The sequence below is a fragment of the Microtus oregoni genome, unplaced genomic scaffold, assembly GCF_018167655.1.
Source record: "Microtus oregoni isolate MIOR12 unplaced genomic scaffold, Mior012 000112F_004, whole genome shotgun sequence".
Taxonomy (NCBI): Eukaryota; Metazoa; Chordata; class Mammalia; order Rodentia; family Cricetidae; genus Microtus; species Microtus oregoni.
Genome location: NW_024544734.1, coordinates 27,025 through 41,707, shown reverse-complemented (window position 1 = coordinate 41,707; position 14,683 = coordinate 27,025). Strand labels below are relative to the sequence as shown.

General features: G+C 40.0%; 1 protein-coding gene across 1 annotated transcript; it reads left to right on the top strand.

Annotated features, from left to right (window-relative positions):
• Nucleotides 1-8,378: 8,378 nt before the first annotated feature.
• Nucleotides 8,379-13,181, top strand: LOC121443708 (protein Jade-3-like; the record flags this gene model as incomplete). The annotated part of the gene is made up of 3 exons (XM_041645514.1): nt 8,379-8,849; nt 9,532-9,649; nt 11,942-13,181. Coding segments are annotated over 3 exons (1,500 nt in total), but the record flags the coding sequence as incomplete, so codon positions are not given.
• Between the last annotated feature and the right edge of the window lie 1,502 nt (nt 13,182-14,683).

The window sequence follows — 14,683 nt, the reverse complement described above, 5'->3', positions numbered from 1 at the left end:
GCCCTAACATTTGGAAGGCTGGGGCAGTAGTACCACCAGTTGTGGGCCAGCCTAGGCCATATAGTTAGACCCTGTCTGAAAACACAAGGTGGGAAAAAAAAGATGGAGGAAAGTGGAAAGAGGGGAGAGGAGAGAAGAGGAGGGATATACTCTTTGGCGCCAGCCTCCCAGGATTTGAAACCTGGTCTTCTTGCTGGTTATGTAAGCTTAGAAAAGTTACCTAACATCTCTGGGCTTCAGTTTCCACAACTATAATTGGAGACAATAATAGTAATTACTTAAGATGGCAGAGAACATAGCATAGTACCTAACAGATAAATATACATGTTAATGGGACAGCTAGTAATTGTATATGCCCATATTATTATTCCCTAGAGTAAATCTGATTATCTGATAAAAATCTCTAACATGTATTTGGCTAGCCAAACTAAATAGAATCATCCAACATTTGTGGTTTGGATTGATGGTAGAGAGATAAGGGCCTGTTTGAAGTCACTTACAAGTATACAAAATTTAAATTGGTAAACTAGCACGAGTTTACTGTTAGGCCAATATGAGTTCAATTGTGATGGAAATTAACTTCTAAAAGATAAAATCTTCAAGTGGAGAACTAGTAAATAAGAAAGTACATTTTTTTCCAGTGACTATTAAAAGTGACACAATAAGGAAAATGAAATACTAAGATTAAAAGGAAGGTGGAGGAGATAGCTCAGTGGTTAAGTACTTGCTGCACAAGCATGAGAACCTGAATTTGAATCCCCAGCACCTATTTAAAACTAAATGTTTGGCATCATACATCTGTAATCCCAGCTCTGGGAGTAATGTGCAGAAGCAGGCAGATCCTGGAATCGCTTAACTGGCTAGCCAGTAAGCTGAAATGGTGAGCTCCACGTTCAGAAGCAGACTTTGTTTCAAATATAAAGTGGAGAGCAACTAAGGACATCAACCTCTAGTCTCCACACATAAAAGAGCACTCCTCCACCCACCTAGGGAAGCATGTCATTGGTTTTTTTGGTTTTTTTTTTCATATATTTCACAATTCATTAATGGAAGTTGTTCTTGTTCTAAGACTGTTATAATCTCTGCCTTTGGGAGCTCAAAACATTTTAAGGGGAGATAAATGTAAACATGGGCTAGTCATGATGTGATACATGCCTGTAAAGCCAACACTTGGGAGGTAGAAGACTTCAAAGCCAACTTTGGCTATATAGTCAAGCCATCCAATTTTAAAACCAAAAAAAATGGGAAAAGTTAGGTAACACTTCAGTGACATCTCTTCTCAGATTGTAGGGCTGAGAGATAAGAGCTGGTCGTTACCGTAGATGTTAGAGTATAAGAGTAGACCATTTATGGCATCGTTTCTGTAAACTGTTGTGAGTTATTTGTATGCTATGTGAAAATGTGTTGCTGTGATTGGTATAATAAAAAACTGAATGGCCAATAGCTAGGCAGGAAGAAAATGCTGTAACAGCAACATATCTATTAATTAATTTTATGTGTTCCTGTGACAAAATACCTGACAACAGCAACTTAAGGAAGGAAAGGTTTATTTGGGCTCACACTTTGAAGGTATAGTCCACCCTGGCAGGGAAAGCACAGTGTCAGAAGAATGAGTCAGCAAGTCATACTGTGTCTGTAGTCAGAAAATAGAAAGTGAGATGAATGTTCGACTCAATTTCTCCTTTGTAATTCACTAACCAATGATGATGGTTCCACCAACATTGTCAACCTTCCTTACTCAGCTAAATATTTCTAGAAATAGTGTCAAAGACACCACAGAGTGTTTTCATGATGATGCTAAACCCTGGCAGTTGACATTAGTGATTAATCATCATAACACCAAAACAAAGCAAGTATGAAACATAAAAGTCAAACGACTATACCACCAGTAGCTGTAGAAAAGAAAATAGGCTATAGAGACATATCAGTAGTTAGTAATATATAATGCTCTTCTAGAAGACCCAAGTTTGGTTCCCAGCGTGAATTGGGTTGCTTACAGCTGCTGCCTATAACTCCAGCTCCAAGACACTGCACTATTTTTTTTTCTTGTAAAGGAAAACATTTAATTGGGGCTGGTTTATAGTTCAGAGGTTTAGTCCATTATCATCAAGACACTGCACTATTATGCATATAACCACATAAAGGCATGCATATCTGCAGAGTTGAAATTAAAATTTAATCTTTGTAAAGAAAAGAAAGTGGCAAAAATGTGGAATAAACTATGGAGTTAAAAGTTAAGATGGAACCAGGTTGTGGTGGTGCACACCTTTAATCCCAGCACTAAAGAGGCAGAGGCAGGTGGATCTCTATGAGTTTCAGACCAACCTGGTCTACCATAGCAAGCGCTAAACCAGCCAGGTTTTACATAGTGAGACCGTGTCTCAAATAATTAGTAAAGGTGGTACACACCTGTAAGCCCAGCACATGGGACAGGGAGGCAGGAGGACTGGAAGTTCAAGGCTAAGCCTAAACTAAAAAATGAATAAAGGTAATAAATGAAATAAAGATGGTGTAGGAAAAAGGAAAAAAATAAACAAAAAATGAAGCTGAGGAAAAGAGTAAGCTGTTTTAAAATACAGATATAGAAGATGTAAATAAAGTCAGGTAAAAGTGAATAGATATAAATAAAATATGAATAAAACTATAAATAACAAAATTTTGAAAAACCTAAAACTATAGTAAAAAGATAAATAGGCTGAATTTTTTAAATATATAATTGACACAACATCCTTTCCCAGTCTTTTTGTTTGTTTGTTTGTTTTTTGAGACAGGGTTTCTCTGTGGCTTTGGAGCCTGTCCTGGAACTAGCTCTTGTAGACCAGGCTGGTCTCGAACTCACAGAGATCCGCCTGCCTCTGCCTCCCGAGTGCTGGGATTCAAGGCGTACGCCACCACCGCCTGGCTCCCAGTCTTTAAATACTAGAATGTACCAGGTCTGGGAGAGGGAGAGAACTGGATCTATCTTAATACCTCTCTTTTCCCACAGTACAAGTTGCTGCTACATGCTGCTGCTCCTATAGGGCTGGACCTACTCAGGATATGTTATCCGTTATGTTATTGCTCTAGAAGTTTCTCTGTTTAGCTACTAAAAGCCAGTGCTGGCCATAGGAGCCAAGCAGGTTGCCACTTACCGTCTCTAACTCCCTCCCTCCCTCCCTCCCTCCCTCCCTCCCTCCCTCCCTCTCTTCCTCCCTCTCCCCCCTCTAGTGGGGATATGGCAAGATTCACACCAAATCCTCATACTTGATTTAAGGCTTACATGGCCAGTTAATGCATAAGCTAAGGGGTATTCTGCAAATGCATCAAAGAATGGGGAGGCAAAAAAATGCCACGTTCTGCACTGGACAGAAAGAATCAAGGAAACCTAGTACTCTGCCTACCAGACCCTACCCAGGAATTAATAACCCCAAAGGAGGCTGCAGAAATAAATTGATAACCCAAGAGTAGGCCTACCTAATGACCAAGTACCAGTTATAAAGTATCAGCTCAAAGGCCACTCTGTGCTCTCAGTCTCCACGGTAACCTGAAGATAACTGGGTTTATGACTCATTAGAGTAGTCAGGGTCAGTGACCACCATGCCCTCCATTCCCTGCCTAAATACCACAGCTTGTCCAAGGAGGTGTATATCTTATGCTCCTCACTATATCACCCCCAAAACCATGCATTCCGTGTTTATTTCTCCACTCATAGCCTTGGAGGCCAGAGGTAATATTCCATTTGTCTGACACCTTGTTCTTGGGTCCTTCTGGAAGTCAGGTTGATATCATGTAACCCAAAGCCTCTACCATAGTCACACAGTTAGCATAAACTACATATTAGAACATTCCAAAGGCTTACTTGCTACTTCTCAGGTAATAGAGGCAAAGGGTCAAACCCTTCTTTGGGCAAGGTTAATCCTTTGCCACACGGTATTCAAAAGAAAGGAAAACATAAATAAAAACTTCTGCATAAATTTTCATAGCAACATTATTTTATAATAGCAATAAATAAATATTTGACTCCAAAAGTTGGCTGTGCTTTCTTCTTTTAGCCCCAAAGTGTACACAGACTTCCAATTATAAATACCACAGAATAACCTTTTCTAAAACTAGATGATCCTTGGGTTCTCATCAGCCCTCATTGTTCGCCATGCTCAGAGAGTCCAGTTTTATCCTATGCTTTTTCAGTCACAGTTCAGCTGGCCTTGGTGAGCTCCCAATAGATCAGCTCCACTGTCTCAGTGGGTGGGTGCTCCCCTCGTGGTCCCGACTTCTTTGCTCATGTTCTCCCTCCTTCTGCTCCTCATCGGGACCTTGGGAGCTCAGTCCAGTGCTCCAGTGTGGGTCTCTGTCTCTGTCTCCATCCATCACCAGATGAAGGTTCTTCTTACTTAGCTTCTTTGGGATCACCAAGTGTAGACTCCGTGACCCTTGTTTATGGCTAGAAACCAATTATGAGTGAGTACATCCCATATTCATCTTTTTGGGTCTGGGACACCTCACTCAGGATAGTGTTTTCTATTTCCATCCATTTGCATGCAAAATTTGAGAAGTCATTGTTTTTTAACGCAGCATAGTACTCTAATGGCACGGGGTTTTGAACCTACCTAATGTGCTGGCTTTGTGGGAGCCTAGCCAGTTTGGATGTTCACCTTCCTAGAAATGCACGGAGGGGGGAGGACCTAGGACTTACCACAGGGCAGGGAAATCTGACTGCTCTTTGGGCTGGAGAGGGAGGGGGAGAGGAGTGGGGGGAGGGGGAGAAGGGTGGGAGGAGGGGGAGGGAAATGGGAGGCTGGGAGGAGGAGGAAATTTGTAAAAAATATTAAAAATAAATAGAAAAAAAATAATAAAAGAAAAAAAACCATAACTGGAGATTACATTGAAGCTATGGCAATAGAAAACATCTAATATAATGAAAAACAACTTGAAGTAATTGTCCAACTCAAAATCCAGACATAACCTTCACTTTGTTCTACCATTCTCTGCATGTATTAAATAATTTCTCTCCTACCTAATTAACCACATCATCTTTAAGACACATCCTAGTTATATAGAGCCACCTGAAGCGTCTCAACTCCTCTCCTAATTGGTCTTCTATTGCTATCAGAAAAAAAAATAAAAATAAAACTAGATGATTTTACGGCAGAGTTTGCTAAGAGACATTCCTTATTATCATCCATGTATTTGTCTTTTTTGTGTAATTTCTCTCTCTACAGTCTATAAATTTATCCTGGAAGACATTTATTCGTTTTTAACATTTTATTGGTTGTTGCTAAAATATGCCTTTTACTATTTGGTTTATAAGTATCTGTATATAGATTTAAGCCAATTGATAATAAAAATACTCAGATAAAAATGCATCTTGAGCTTAACATCATCCTCATTTTCATAAGGTTTGTCAAATATGTGGAAATTTTAAGGATACATATTTCTATGTAATATAACCAAATTTTCCAAAAGAACTATCCAAAGCTAAGAAGGGCTGTTTTGTGAGAATGTGCTTTTGTCAGTGAAAGAATCTAGTAGGTATCTAGATTACCACTTCATTGGAAATGGACATGTCTAAATCACATAATTTAGGATAAGTTTAATTAACAAGTAAGTGTAAAGGCTGGATTAGATGATATTAGAGTTATATCCCATTCCTGATTTTTTTTTATCCTTTGAAGTTGTTTAAAGATAAACCTCCTGCCAGGAGTGGTGCTACACACCTTGATCCTAGCACTCGGGAGGCAGAGGCAGACTATCTTTGTGAGTTCAAGTCCAGCCTGGTCTACATAGTGAGTTCCAGGATAGCCAGGGATACACAGAGAAAACCTGTCTTGAAAAATTCCTTTACTAGTTGACAGTATTGTCTTAGAAGAAGAGGATTGAGTATTCAAGAAAAATGAAATAATTATACAACAAATAATATGAGACAGTCTTCAGCAACTATCAGTGGGGTATTAAAAACAGATCATCTCCCAGATCAAAGTTATAGAATGTAGAAATATAAACTGCACCAGATTAAAAAAAAATACATAAGTGATAATTAGGAATGTCTCTTAAGCAAACTGCTATAAAACCCATCTAGTTTTTAGAAAAGATCATTCTGGGAACTGAAAAAATGGCTCAATAGTTAAAAGAGTTCGATATTCTTGCAAAGGACCCAAGTTCAATTCCCAACACCCACATAGACCTGCTCACAACTCTGTAACTCCAGTTCCAGGTGATCTGACACCTCTTCTGACTTCCATATACATAGTAAACATGCATACACATTCACATGAATATTTTTAAAGTCATGTGATATTATAATTAAAAGTTTGTACATTTTGGTGGTAAAGAGGAAAGCCAGCTATTAGAAAATAATGCTGCTGTTATTTTGTTTTCATTTTTATTGGGTATCTTGAACTATGAAAAGTCCTGCCATATTCTTTTTTCTTTCTTTTTTATTTTTACTTTTAAAAAATATTTACTCTTGCCAGGCATGGTGGCTCATACCTTTAATCTCAGCACTCAGGAGGTAGAGGCAGGTGGGTCTCTGTAAGTTTGAGGCCAACCTGGTCTACAAAGTGAGTTCCAAGACAACCAGGACTACACAGAGAAATTCTGTCTTGAAAAAGTATATAAGTAAATAAAATAAATAAATAATATTTGCTCTTAACTTTTCATTCAGAAAATTAAGGACATTTGATTTAATTCATAAAGGTTTTGACAGTATATGTGGTCTCATTCTATTTTCTTAGAAAAAAAATCTCATGTTAGCATATATGTGTACCAATGTATTTTAAGATCTCTTAAAAGGAAATCTGTAACAACTTTTTTTAGTTTTTTGATAAAGGGTTTCTTTGTAGCTTTGGAGCCTGTCCTGGAACTTGCTCTTGTAGACCAGACTGGCCTTGAACTCACGGAGATCTCTGTGAGTGCTAGGATTAAAGGCATGCACCACCACCCAACTCAAAAGCTATAACATTTTAATCATAACAAATGGTAATTTAGCTTAGGCACAGGAATTTATGGGCTAGATTCTTCCTGCTCTTTCTCCCTGTGAATAGTCAGTGTGTTCCATGGTAATGTGAATGACAGAGTAGTACAAACTTATTTTAAAATGTCTGTGACAAAATCCTCCAGTAACTTACTACAGTGATGGAGTGTGTGTGTGTGTGTGTGTGTGTGTGTGTGTGTGTGTGTGTTGTCTAGTTTGGCTGAAATGCGGTTCTTGGAACTGAGGAGTTAAATTTTTCAATGTATGTCATTTTTTAAAATAACACGTATTTATTGAGGGAGCGCACACGTGGAGATTAGGGAATAACTTGCAAGAGTCAGCTCTCTCCTACCATGTAGGTCCTAGGGATCTAATTCATCATCAGTTTTGGTGGCAAAACCCCTTATCTGCTGAGCCATTGTTCCTCATAGTATGTAATTTTAATTAGCCTTTTTTGTAATTTTGGAGATGAAACCCAGGGCCTCACACATGCAACAGAAGGGTTCTAACATGGCTCAACATCTTGGCCCCATTTAAGTTAGTATAAATTTAAGTAGCCATTCATGACTGTGGTCTAATGCATAGTTCAGGTGTATTAGAACAATTTCAGGAAGTAAGGTTACTTAGATACTGGATTTATTGTGACCTTTTAGAGCCATGGCTGTCCTAGCAATAATATTAACTATGTCTTTTCTTTCATTTATTCTGAGCAACTGCTTTCTCAGTAGTTTATGGTATTGCCTGAATTCATGACATCCTGGTACATAGGTAGCTGATGTAGGTTCTGTCTTAAGCTTTATGTCCAGGAATTTTTCAGCTATTAGTAGGTAGTGTGTGAAAAGTATTACAATAAAAGCATATATAGGCAATGTGGAAGACGCAGAGAAGAAACCATATAAAACTTTACATAAATTAAGAGACTTCTCAAAAAAAGCAACTCAATACTTGCAGCTTAAATTGAAACCTTAAAATGGGAATTTCATATTTTTGCTCTTTTCTATATGACCAAGTTTCCTGGGTAACATAAAAAAATTCTTGGGCTGGAGAGATGGCTCAGAGGTTAAGAGCACTGGCTGGTCTTCCAGAGGTCCTGAGTTCAATTCCCAGCAACCACATGGTGGCTCACAACCTCCCTTGCGAGATCTGGTGCTCTCTTCTGGTCTGCAGGCATACATGCAGGCAGAACACTGTATGCATAATAAATAAATAAATCTTTTTTTAAAAAAAGGGGGGGGAAGCATATAATAATTTTTTAAAAAATTCTTACTTGTAAAATATGTTTCTCCTTTTTTTATTTGTAAAATATTTGTCATGGTCAAGCCTTCCCCTGTCTTTTTTGCTTTCTATAAGCTCACAGTTGGGGGCAGAGACATAGGTGTTCCCTATCCTCTTCCCATCTACTGCCTTAACACATTTTTTTCTCCTTCAGTGCTCTGTGAAAAGCTGTCTCACTGCCTTTCATGTCACCTGTGCCTTTGAGCACGGCTTGGAAATGAAGACTATCCTAGATGACGGTGATGAAGTAAAATTCAAGTCATTTTGCCTCAAGCATGGCCAAAACAAGCCAAAAATTGGGGAGGCCGAGTACCACCACCATAGAGTTGCTGAGCAGAGCCAGGCAAAAAGTGAGAAAACCAGCCTGCGGACACAGAAACTTCGTGAACTAGAGGAAGAATTCTACACCTTGGTCCAGGTGGAAGATGTTGCCAAAGAGCTGGGGCTATCTGCATTAACTGTTGACTTTATCTATAACTACTGGAAACTGAAGCGCAAAAGCAACTTCAACAAACCATTAATTCCTCCCAAAGAGGATGAAGAAAATGGCTTGGTACAGCCAAAAGAAGAAAACATCCATACTCGCATGAGAATGTTTATGCACCTGCGGCAGGACCTAGAGAGGGTAAGATGACCAGCTCTTACTATTGTCTACATAGAGATAGAAGATATTTTTAAAATGACCACCCCATTATATAGTGTGAGCTTCTGTGTCTTTCCTTATCATGTGAGTTCATTGTGGTCCCATACATTGGGTTCTGTTTAAACTTTGACTGGGATTGGAAAGGCTTCATAAGTACTTGCTCTATGAACTTTTAATTTATGATTTCCAGGTAAATTTAGTGCTATAAGAATCGAGAGAAAAGTTAGGTACTGTGTTTATCCTAGGAAATTTCATAATTGTCTAATTCTGGAAATTAACCAGGCTTGGTGGTACAGATGTCAAGTGCTATCATTCATACTCAGGGATAAAAAGGAGAGGCTAACGTATTATGCCATTATCTTCTCAGCTGGACTGTGTACATAAATACTGATCCTCTTAAATTGTAGACTAGAGAATAGATTTCAGAGAGAATCTTGGAGCACTTGCTCTTAAAGCCCATTGACATGGGAACCATGTCCCGATGATTGTCATGCTATAGTAATTCCTTTGATTTGGGTCATGGTCTGTGACCCTTGGGTCTTGTCTTCACTCCTCACTCCCACAGGCACCGGAACTCAGTGACCTTCAGTGTAACTGAACAATTTCAACTGTAAATTTGCTTATTATAACAAACATCTTTATTCACTGGGGATTGGGCTTGCAGGTTCGAAATCTATGCTACATGATAAGCAGGCGAGAGAAGCTGAAACTTTCACACACCAAAGTGCAAGAACAGATCTTCGGTTTGCAAGTCCAGCTTATTAACCAAGAAGTTACAGAAGGTAACAACCTGTGTGTTAAAATTGTACTAGCAAATATAGAGACTGATTATATCCATTTTTACAATTTGGTTTTATATCTATTGTGCCACTTAAAAATTGTTTTGTATGCTTCAGTCTAATTCTGATAATTATGTGACCTATTTCACTGTCAACTTCCAATGAGAAATTAATTCCTGGGTAGAAATTCCCTTCCAGGAAAAAAAATGAAAGGAAGGAAAAGAAATTCCAGGATAGGATTAGAAGAGTTGTAAATCTAAGCCAGATAATCTATTAATTACAGCCCTGAAAGTGTTTTGTAGTTATCAAATTCATTTAAAATCAAGAAGCCAACACCAAATTCTAGTTTCCAGAAACCATTTAATTCCAGGGTTCCTTATCTTAAAAGTAATCTGTTAAAACAGGTCTTTGGCTAGAAGTTAAAAGATATAGTTCTAATCTTTTCATTTATTCACTAATATTTATTGAGAACCTACTAGGGTAGTGGTTCTCAATCTGTGGGTTGCAACCCCTTGGGGGTCAAATAACCTTTTCACAGGGGTCATGGAAGACCATTAGAAAATATAGGTATTTACATTACAATTCATAACAGTTGCAAAATTATACTTATGAAGTAGCAATGAAATAATTTGATGGTTGGGGAACCATTAAGCATGAGGAACTGTATTAAAGGGTCACAGAATAGGAAGGTTGAATACCACTATACTAGGAACTAAGAACTAAACTAGAAGATAGAGCAGTCAAACAGAGAAATCCCTGCATTACCCACTTAATGATAAAGATACATGATGATACAGTAGATGCTTGGCTAGAATCATGACAGTCATGTACAGGACACTTCCCTATGTGTCTTTTAATATAGAATAGGTGGGAGAACCTGATCACTAAGGGTAACTTAGGCAAAATGTATAAAATCAGCACCTGTTAAAAGCCAACCATAAAATAAGAAAAAACATAGAAACAAGATGTTAGGTAGACATCAAAAGCCCCTGGGGTATTTGTGGCTGCATTATAGGATACTGGTATAGCAGGAAGTAGCAGGGATACTCAGCCACAAGGTTACCCCATAACATGACTGTCAAAGCAATAAAAAGTAAAGGAAAACAGGGAGGAGCCTCTATGTGATAACAAGATTGGACTCAGCCAAGTGGCTTCTGATTATAAGAATATAGCAGCTTGGGCTGGAGAGATGGCTCAGAGGTTAAGAGCACTGACTGCTCTTCCAGAGGTCCTGAGTTCAATTCCCAGCAACCACATGGTGGCTCACAACCATCTGTAATGAGATCTGGTGCCCTCTTCATGTCCAGCAAGCATACAAACAGACAGAACACTGTCTATATAATAAATAAATTAATTTTTACAAAAAAGAAAATAAAAACAAGAATATAGTAGCTTCCAGCATCAACATGTGGCAAGCCCTAGCAGAGATGGAGGCTGTAGTTGTTCGAAATGGTCCCTTGGGGAATGCATGCTATCCTTTAGGATACTTCCAAGCTATCCTTTCTCATTTTTATGAAGCTATATATTATAAGAAGATAATGGGCAAAGACCAATTTTATAGTAATATATCCGGGTAATTAATGCATCCTAGCATAGGCATCCTATACCTCTCCCAGGGCCAGCAAGATGATTCAGCAGCATTTGCTTCAAAAGCCTGGTGGCCTGAATTTGATCCTTAGAACCCATGTAAAGATGGAGAGAACTGACTCCATAATGTTGTCATCTACCTTCACGTGCATGCTATCGCACATGTGCCCATATATGGGTCCAATAATATTTTTTAAATTATTCTATACCCCACAATGGGAATTTGTAATCAGGATATTATAAAGTAAGGACATAAAGTATTCAGGAACCACCCACTGCTTCTAATGCCAGATTAAATAAAATACCTATGTGGCTTTCTATTTGGCTTGTTTGGGAATGCCTGAAGAGAATGAGCAATAAAATCTGAAATGTCTTGTGTTTGAGGCACATCTTCAGTCCTACTCATTACCCATATGCCCAATCATAAACAGACAAGAAATGAAAGACATGGAAATGGAGACAGAAGACAGAGCACACTAGTTGTTGCTATTGTTTTTTAGGTGTAAAGGTTGAGAGCCATGGATACTGTGGGACTCTGGGTTCATCCTCTACTGCAGCTCACTTTACCTGCTCACCATGGTATACATGCTCATCAGAGACAGTTGCTTATTAGACATTTGGAACAATAGGTTCATGAACTCTCTTTGTGATACACATATGCTTAATAATTAAATCAGTTGTTAAGCAAATCTTCCTTTTTGATTTCAGGACTTTCTTTGACAAATGCACTAGAGAACTCATTGTTTTACCCACCACCACGTATCACCTTAAAGTTGAAAATGCCTAAATCAACCTCAGAAGACTGCAGAGACAGCTCCACAGAAACAGAACACCAACCCTCCTCGCCTGGCAGCAGCTCCCCTGGTCACAATAAAAGGAGCCCACAAATGCCTGAGGAGGCGCTGGACATGAATGTGAAAATGTATCCACGACATCCACTAGAAATCAAGAGTAACTGTTTGCTGGCTAGTCACAGTCATTCTCGAAGTGAAGCCAAGAGTTCCAGTCCTGCTCAGAGAGCTCCATCTGCCGAGCTCTATCATGGGCAATCATTAGGAAAGCCTCTGGCCCTTCAGGCTGCCCTCCACGGACAGGCTTCTATTGGTAATGGGAAGAATCAGCCTAACTCCAGGCTTGCCGGTTCCAATGGTCTGGAGGGCAACTGGTCTGGAAACATCACCCAGAAAGATAATTTAGATGAGATTTTCTGTGACCAGGAGTCAATGCTCAGCCCCCACTTGCCCAGTCAGGGCAACATTAGAAAATCTGGCATAGAACACTTTAGCAGATCCTTTAAGGAGGCCACCAATACATGGGTGAGGCCCACTGAGGACCTCCAGTACTGTGCTAAACCAACTAAGAATGTGAGTTCTAAGGAGCAGTTGTGGGGTAGACAGCTTCTCAGGCGGTCAGCAGGAAGAGCTCCATATCAGGAAACTGATGGGTATTGCCCTGATTTAGAGCCCAGCGATTCAGAAGCAGAAGGGGAAGGGAGTAAAGAAACAGCAAGGGTAAAGAGAGAAAGTTCTGACCGAGAAAATCCTTCTCATGATTCTGTTCGGGAATGCCATGGGAAAAGCGAGACACATCCTCATTCCCACAGCTCAATGCAAAGGTGATCAGAAATACCTAAGCAGACTTTGCCCCACATTCTAGGGGAAATCTAAACACCCAAAGGATTCTAGTGTATATTAGGAGGAATTGCAGGGAAAATGATGGTATGATGTTTCGAAAAGGTTTCAGGTCTAGTTTTTATAAGCACATTACAAGAGTTGCAGATTGACTGGGGTTGCTTTGTTGGAGGCTGCTGGTAACAGTTGGGCCCAGAGTATTTGCTCAGTGAGTACTTCAGGACCGCTTTTCAGTTATCTTAACACACTGATTAAACTACGTATTAAGAATCATTGTATTGTCAATGGATTTGCGAGAGAACATGACAGACACTAAAGCTACTTATCTTTTTTTTTTTTTATTTATTAAGAAAAGAAGAAAAAAAACATAAACAAAAAACAAGTTTCCACCTCCTCCCAGCCTCCCATTTCCCTCCCCCTCCTCCCACCCTTCTCCCCCTCCCCCCACTCCTCTCCCCCTCCCTCTCCAGTCCACAGAGCAGTCAGGGTTCCCTGCCCTGTGGTAAGTCCTAGGTCCTCCCCCCTCCGTCCATATCTAGGAAGGTGAACTTCCAAACTGGATAGGCTTCCACAAAGCCAGCACATTAAGTAGGATCAAAACCCCGTGCCATTGTCCTTGGCGTCTCATCAGCCCTCATTGTTCGCCATGTTCAGAGAGTCCGGTTTTATCCCATGCTTTTTTGGTCATAGTCCAGCTGGCCTTGGTGAGCTCCCAGTAGATCAGCTCCACTGTCTCAGTGGGTGGGTGCACGCCTCGTGGTCCCGACTTCTTTGCTCATGTTCTCCCTCCTTCTGCTCCTCATTGGGACCTTGGGAGCTCAGTCCAGTGCTCCAGTGTGGGTCTCTGTCTCTGTCTCCATCCATCACCAGATGAAGGTTCTATGGTGATATGCAAGATATTCGTCAGTATTGCTCTAGGATAGGGTCATTTCAGGTTCCCGATCCTCAGCTGCCCAAGGAACTAACTGGGAACCTCATGTTGGGCACTTGGGAGCCCCTCTAGGGTCAAATCTCTTGCTCACCCTAAAGTGGTTCCCTTAACTAAGAATTGTGGTTCCGTGCTCCCCTATCCACCTTTCCTTTATCGCAATTCTCCTGATTCCCCAAGTCCCCCCTCCTTCCCTTCTACCTTTTCTCTCCCCATCTCCCCTTACCCCCATCCCACCCCACCCCCAAGATCCTGATTTTCTCACCGGCAATTTGGTCTACTTCCCTTAGCCAAGAGGATAACTATATGTTTTTCCTTGGGTTCACCTTCTTACTTAGCTTCTTTAGGTTCACCTATTTGTAGACTCCGTGGCCCTAATTTATGGCTAGAAACCAATTATGAGCGAGTACATCCCATGTTCATCTTTTTGGGTCTGGGACACCTCACTCAGGATAGTGTTTTCTATTTCCATCCATTTGCATGCAAAATTCGAGAAGTCATTGTTTTTTAACGCAGCGTAGTACTCTAGCGTGTATATATTCCATACTTTCTTCATCCATTCTTCCTTTGAAGGGCATCTAGGTTGTTTCCAGGTTCTGGCTATTACAAATAATACTGCTATGAACATAGTTGAACAAATGCTTTTGTCATATGATAGAGCATCTCTTGGGTATATTCCCAAGAGTGGTATTGCTGAGTCCAGGGGTAAGTTGATCCCGAATTTCCTGAGAAACCGAAACACTGACTTCCACAGTGGTTGCACAAGATTGCATTCCCACCAGCAATGGATGAGGGTACCCGTTCCTCCACAGCCTCTCCAGCAAAGGTTATCCTTGGTGTTTTTGACTTTAGCCATTCTGACAGGTGTAAGATGATATCTCAGAGTTGTTT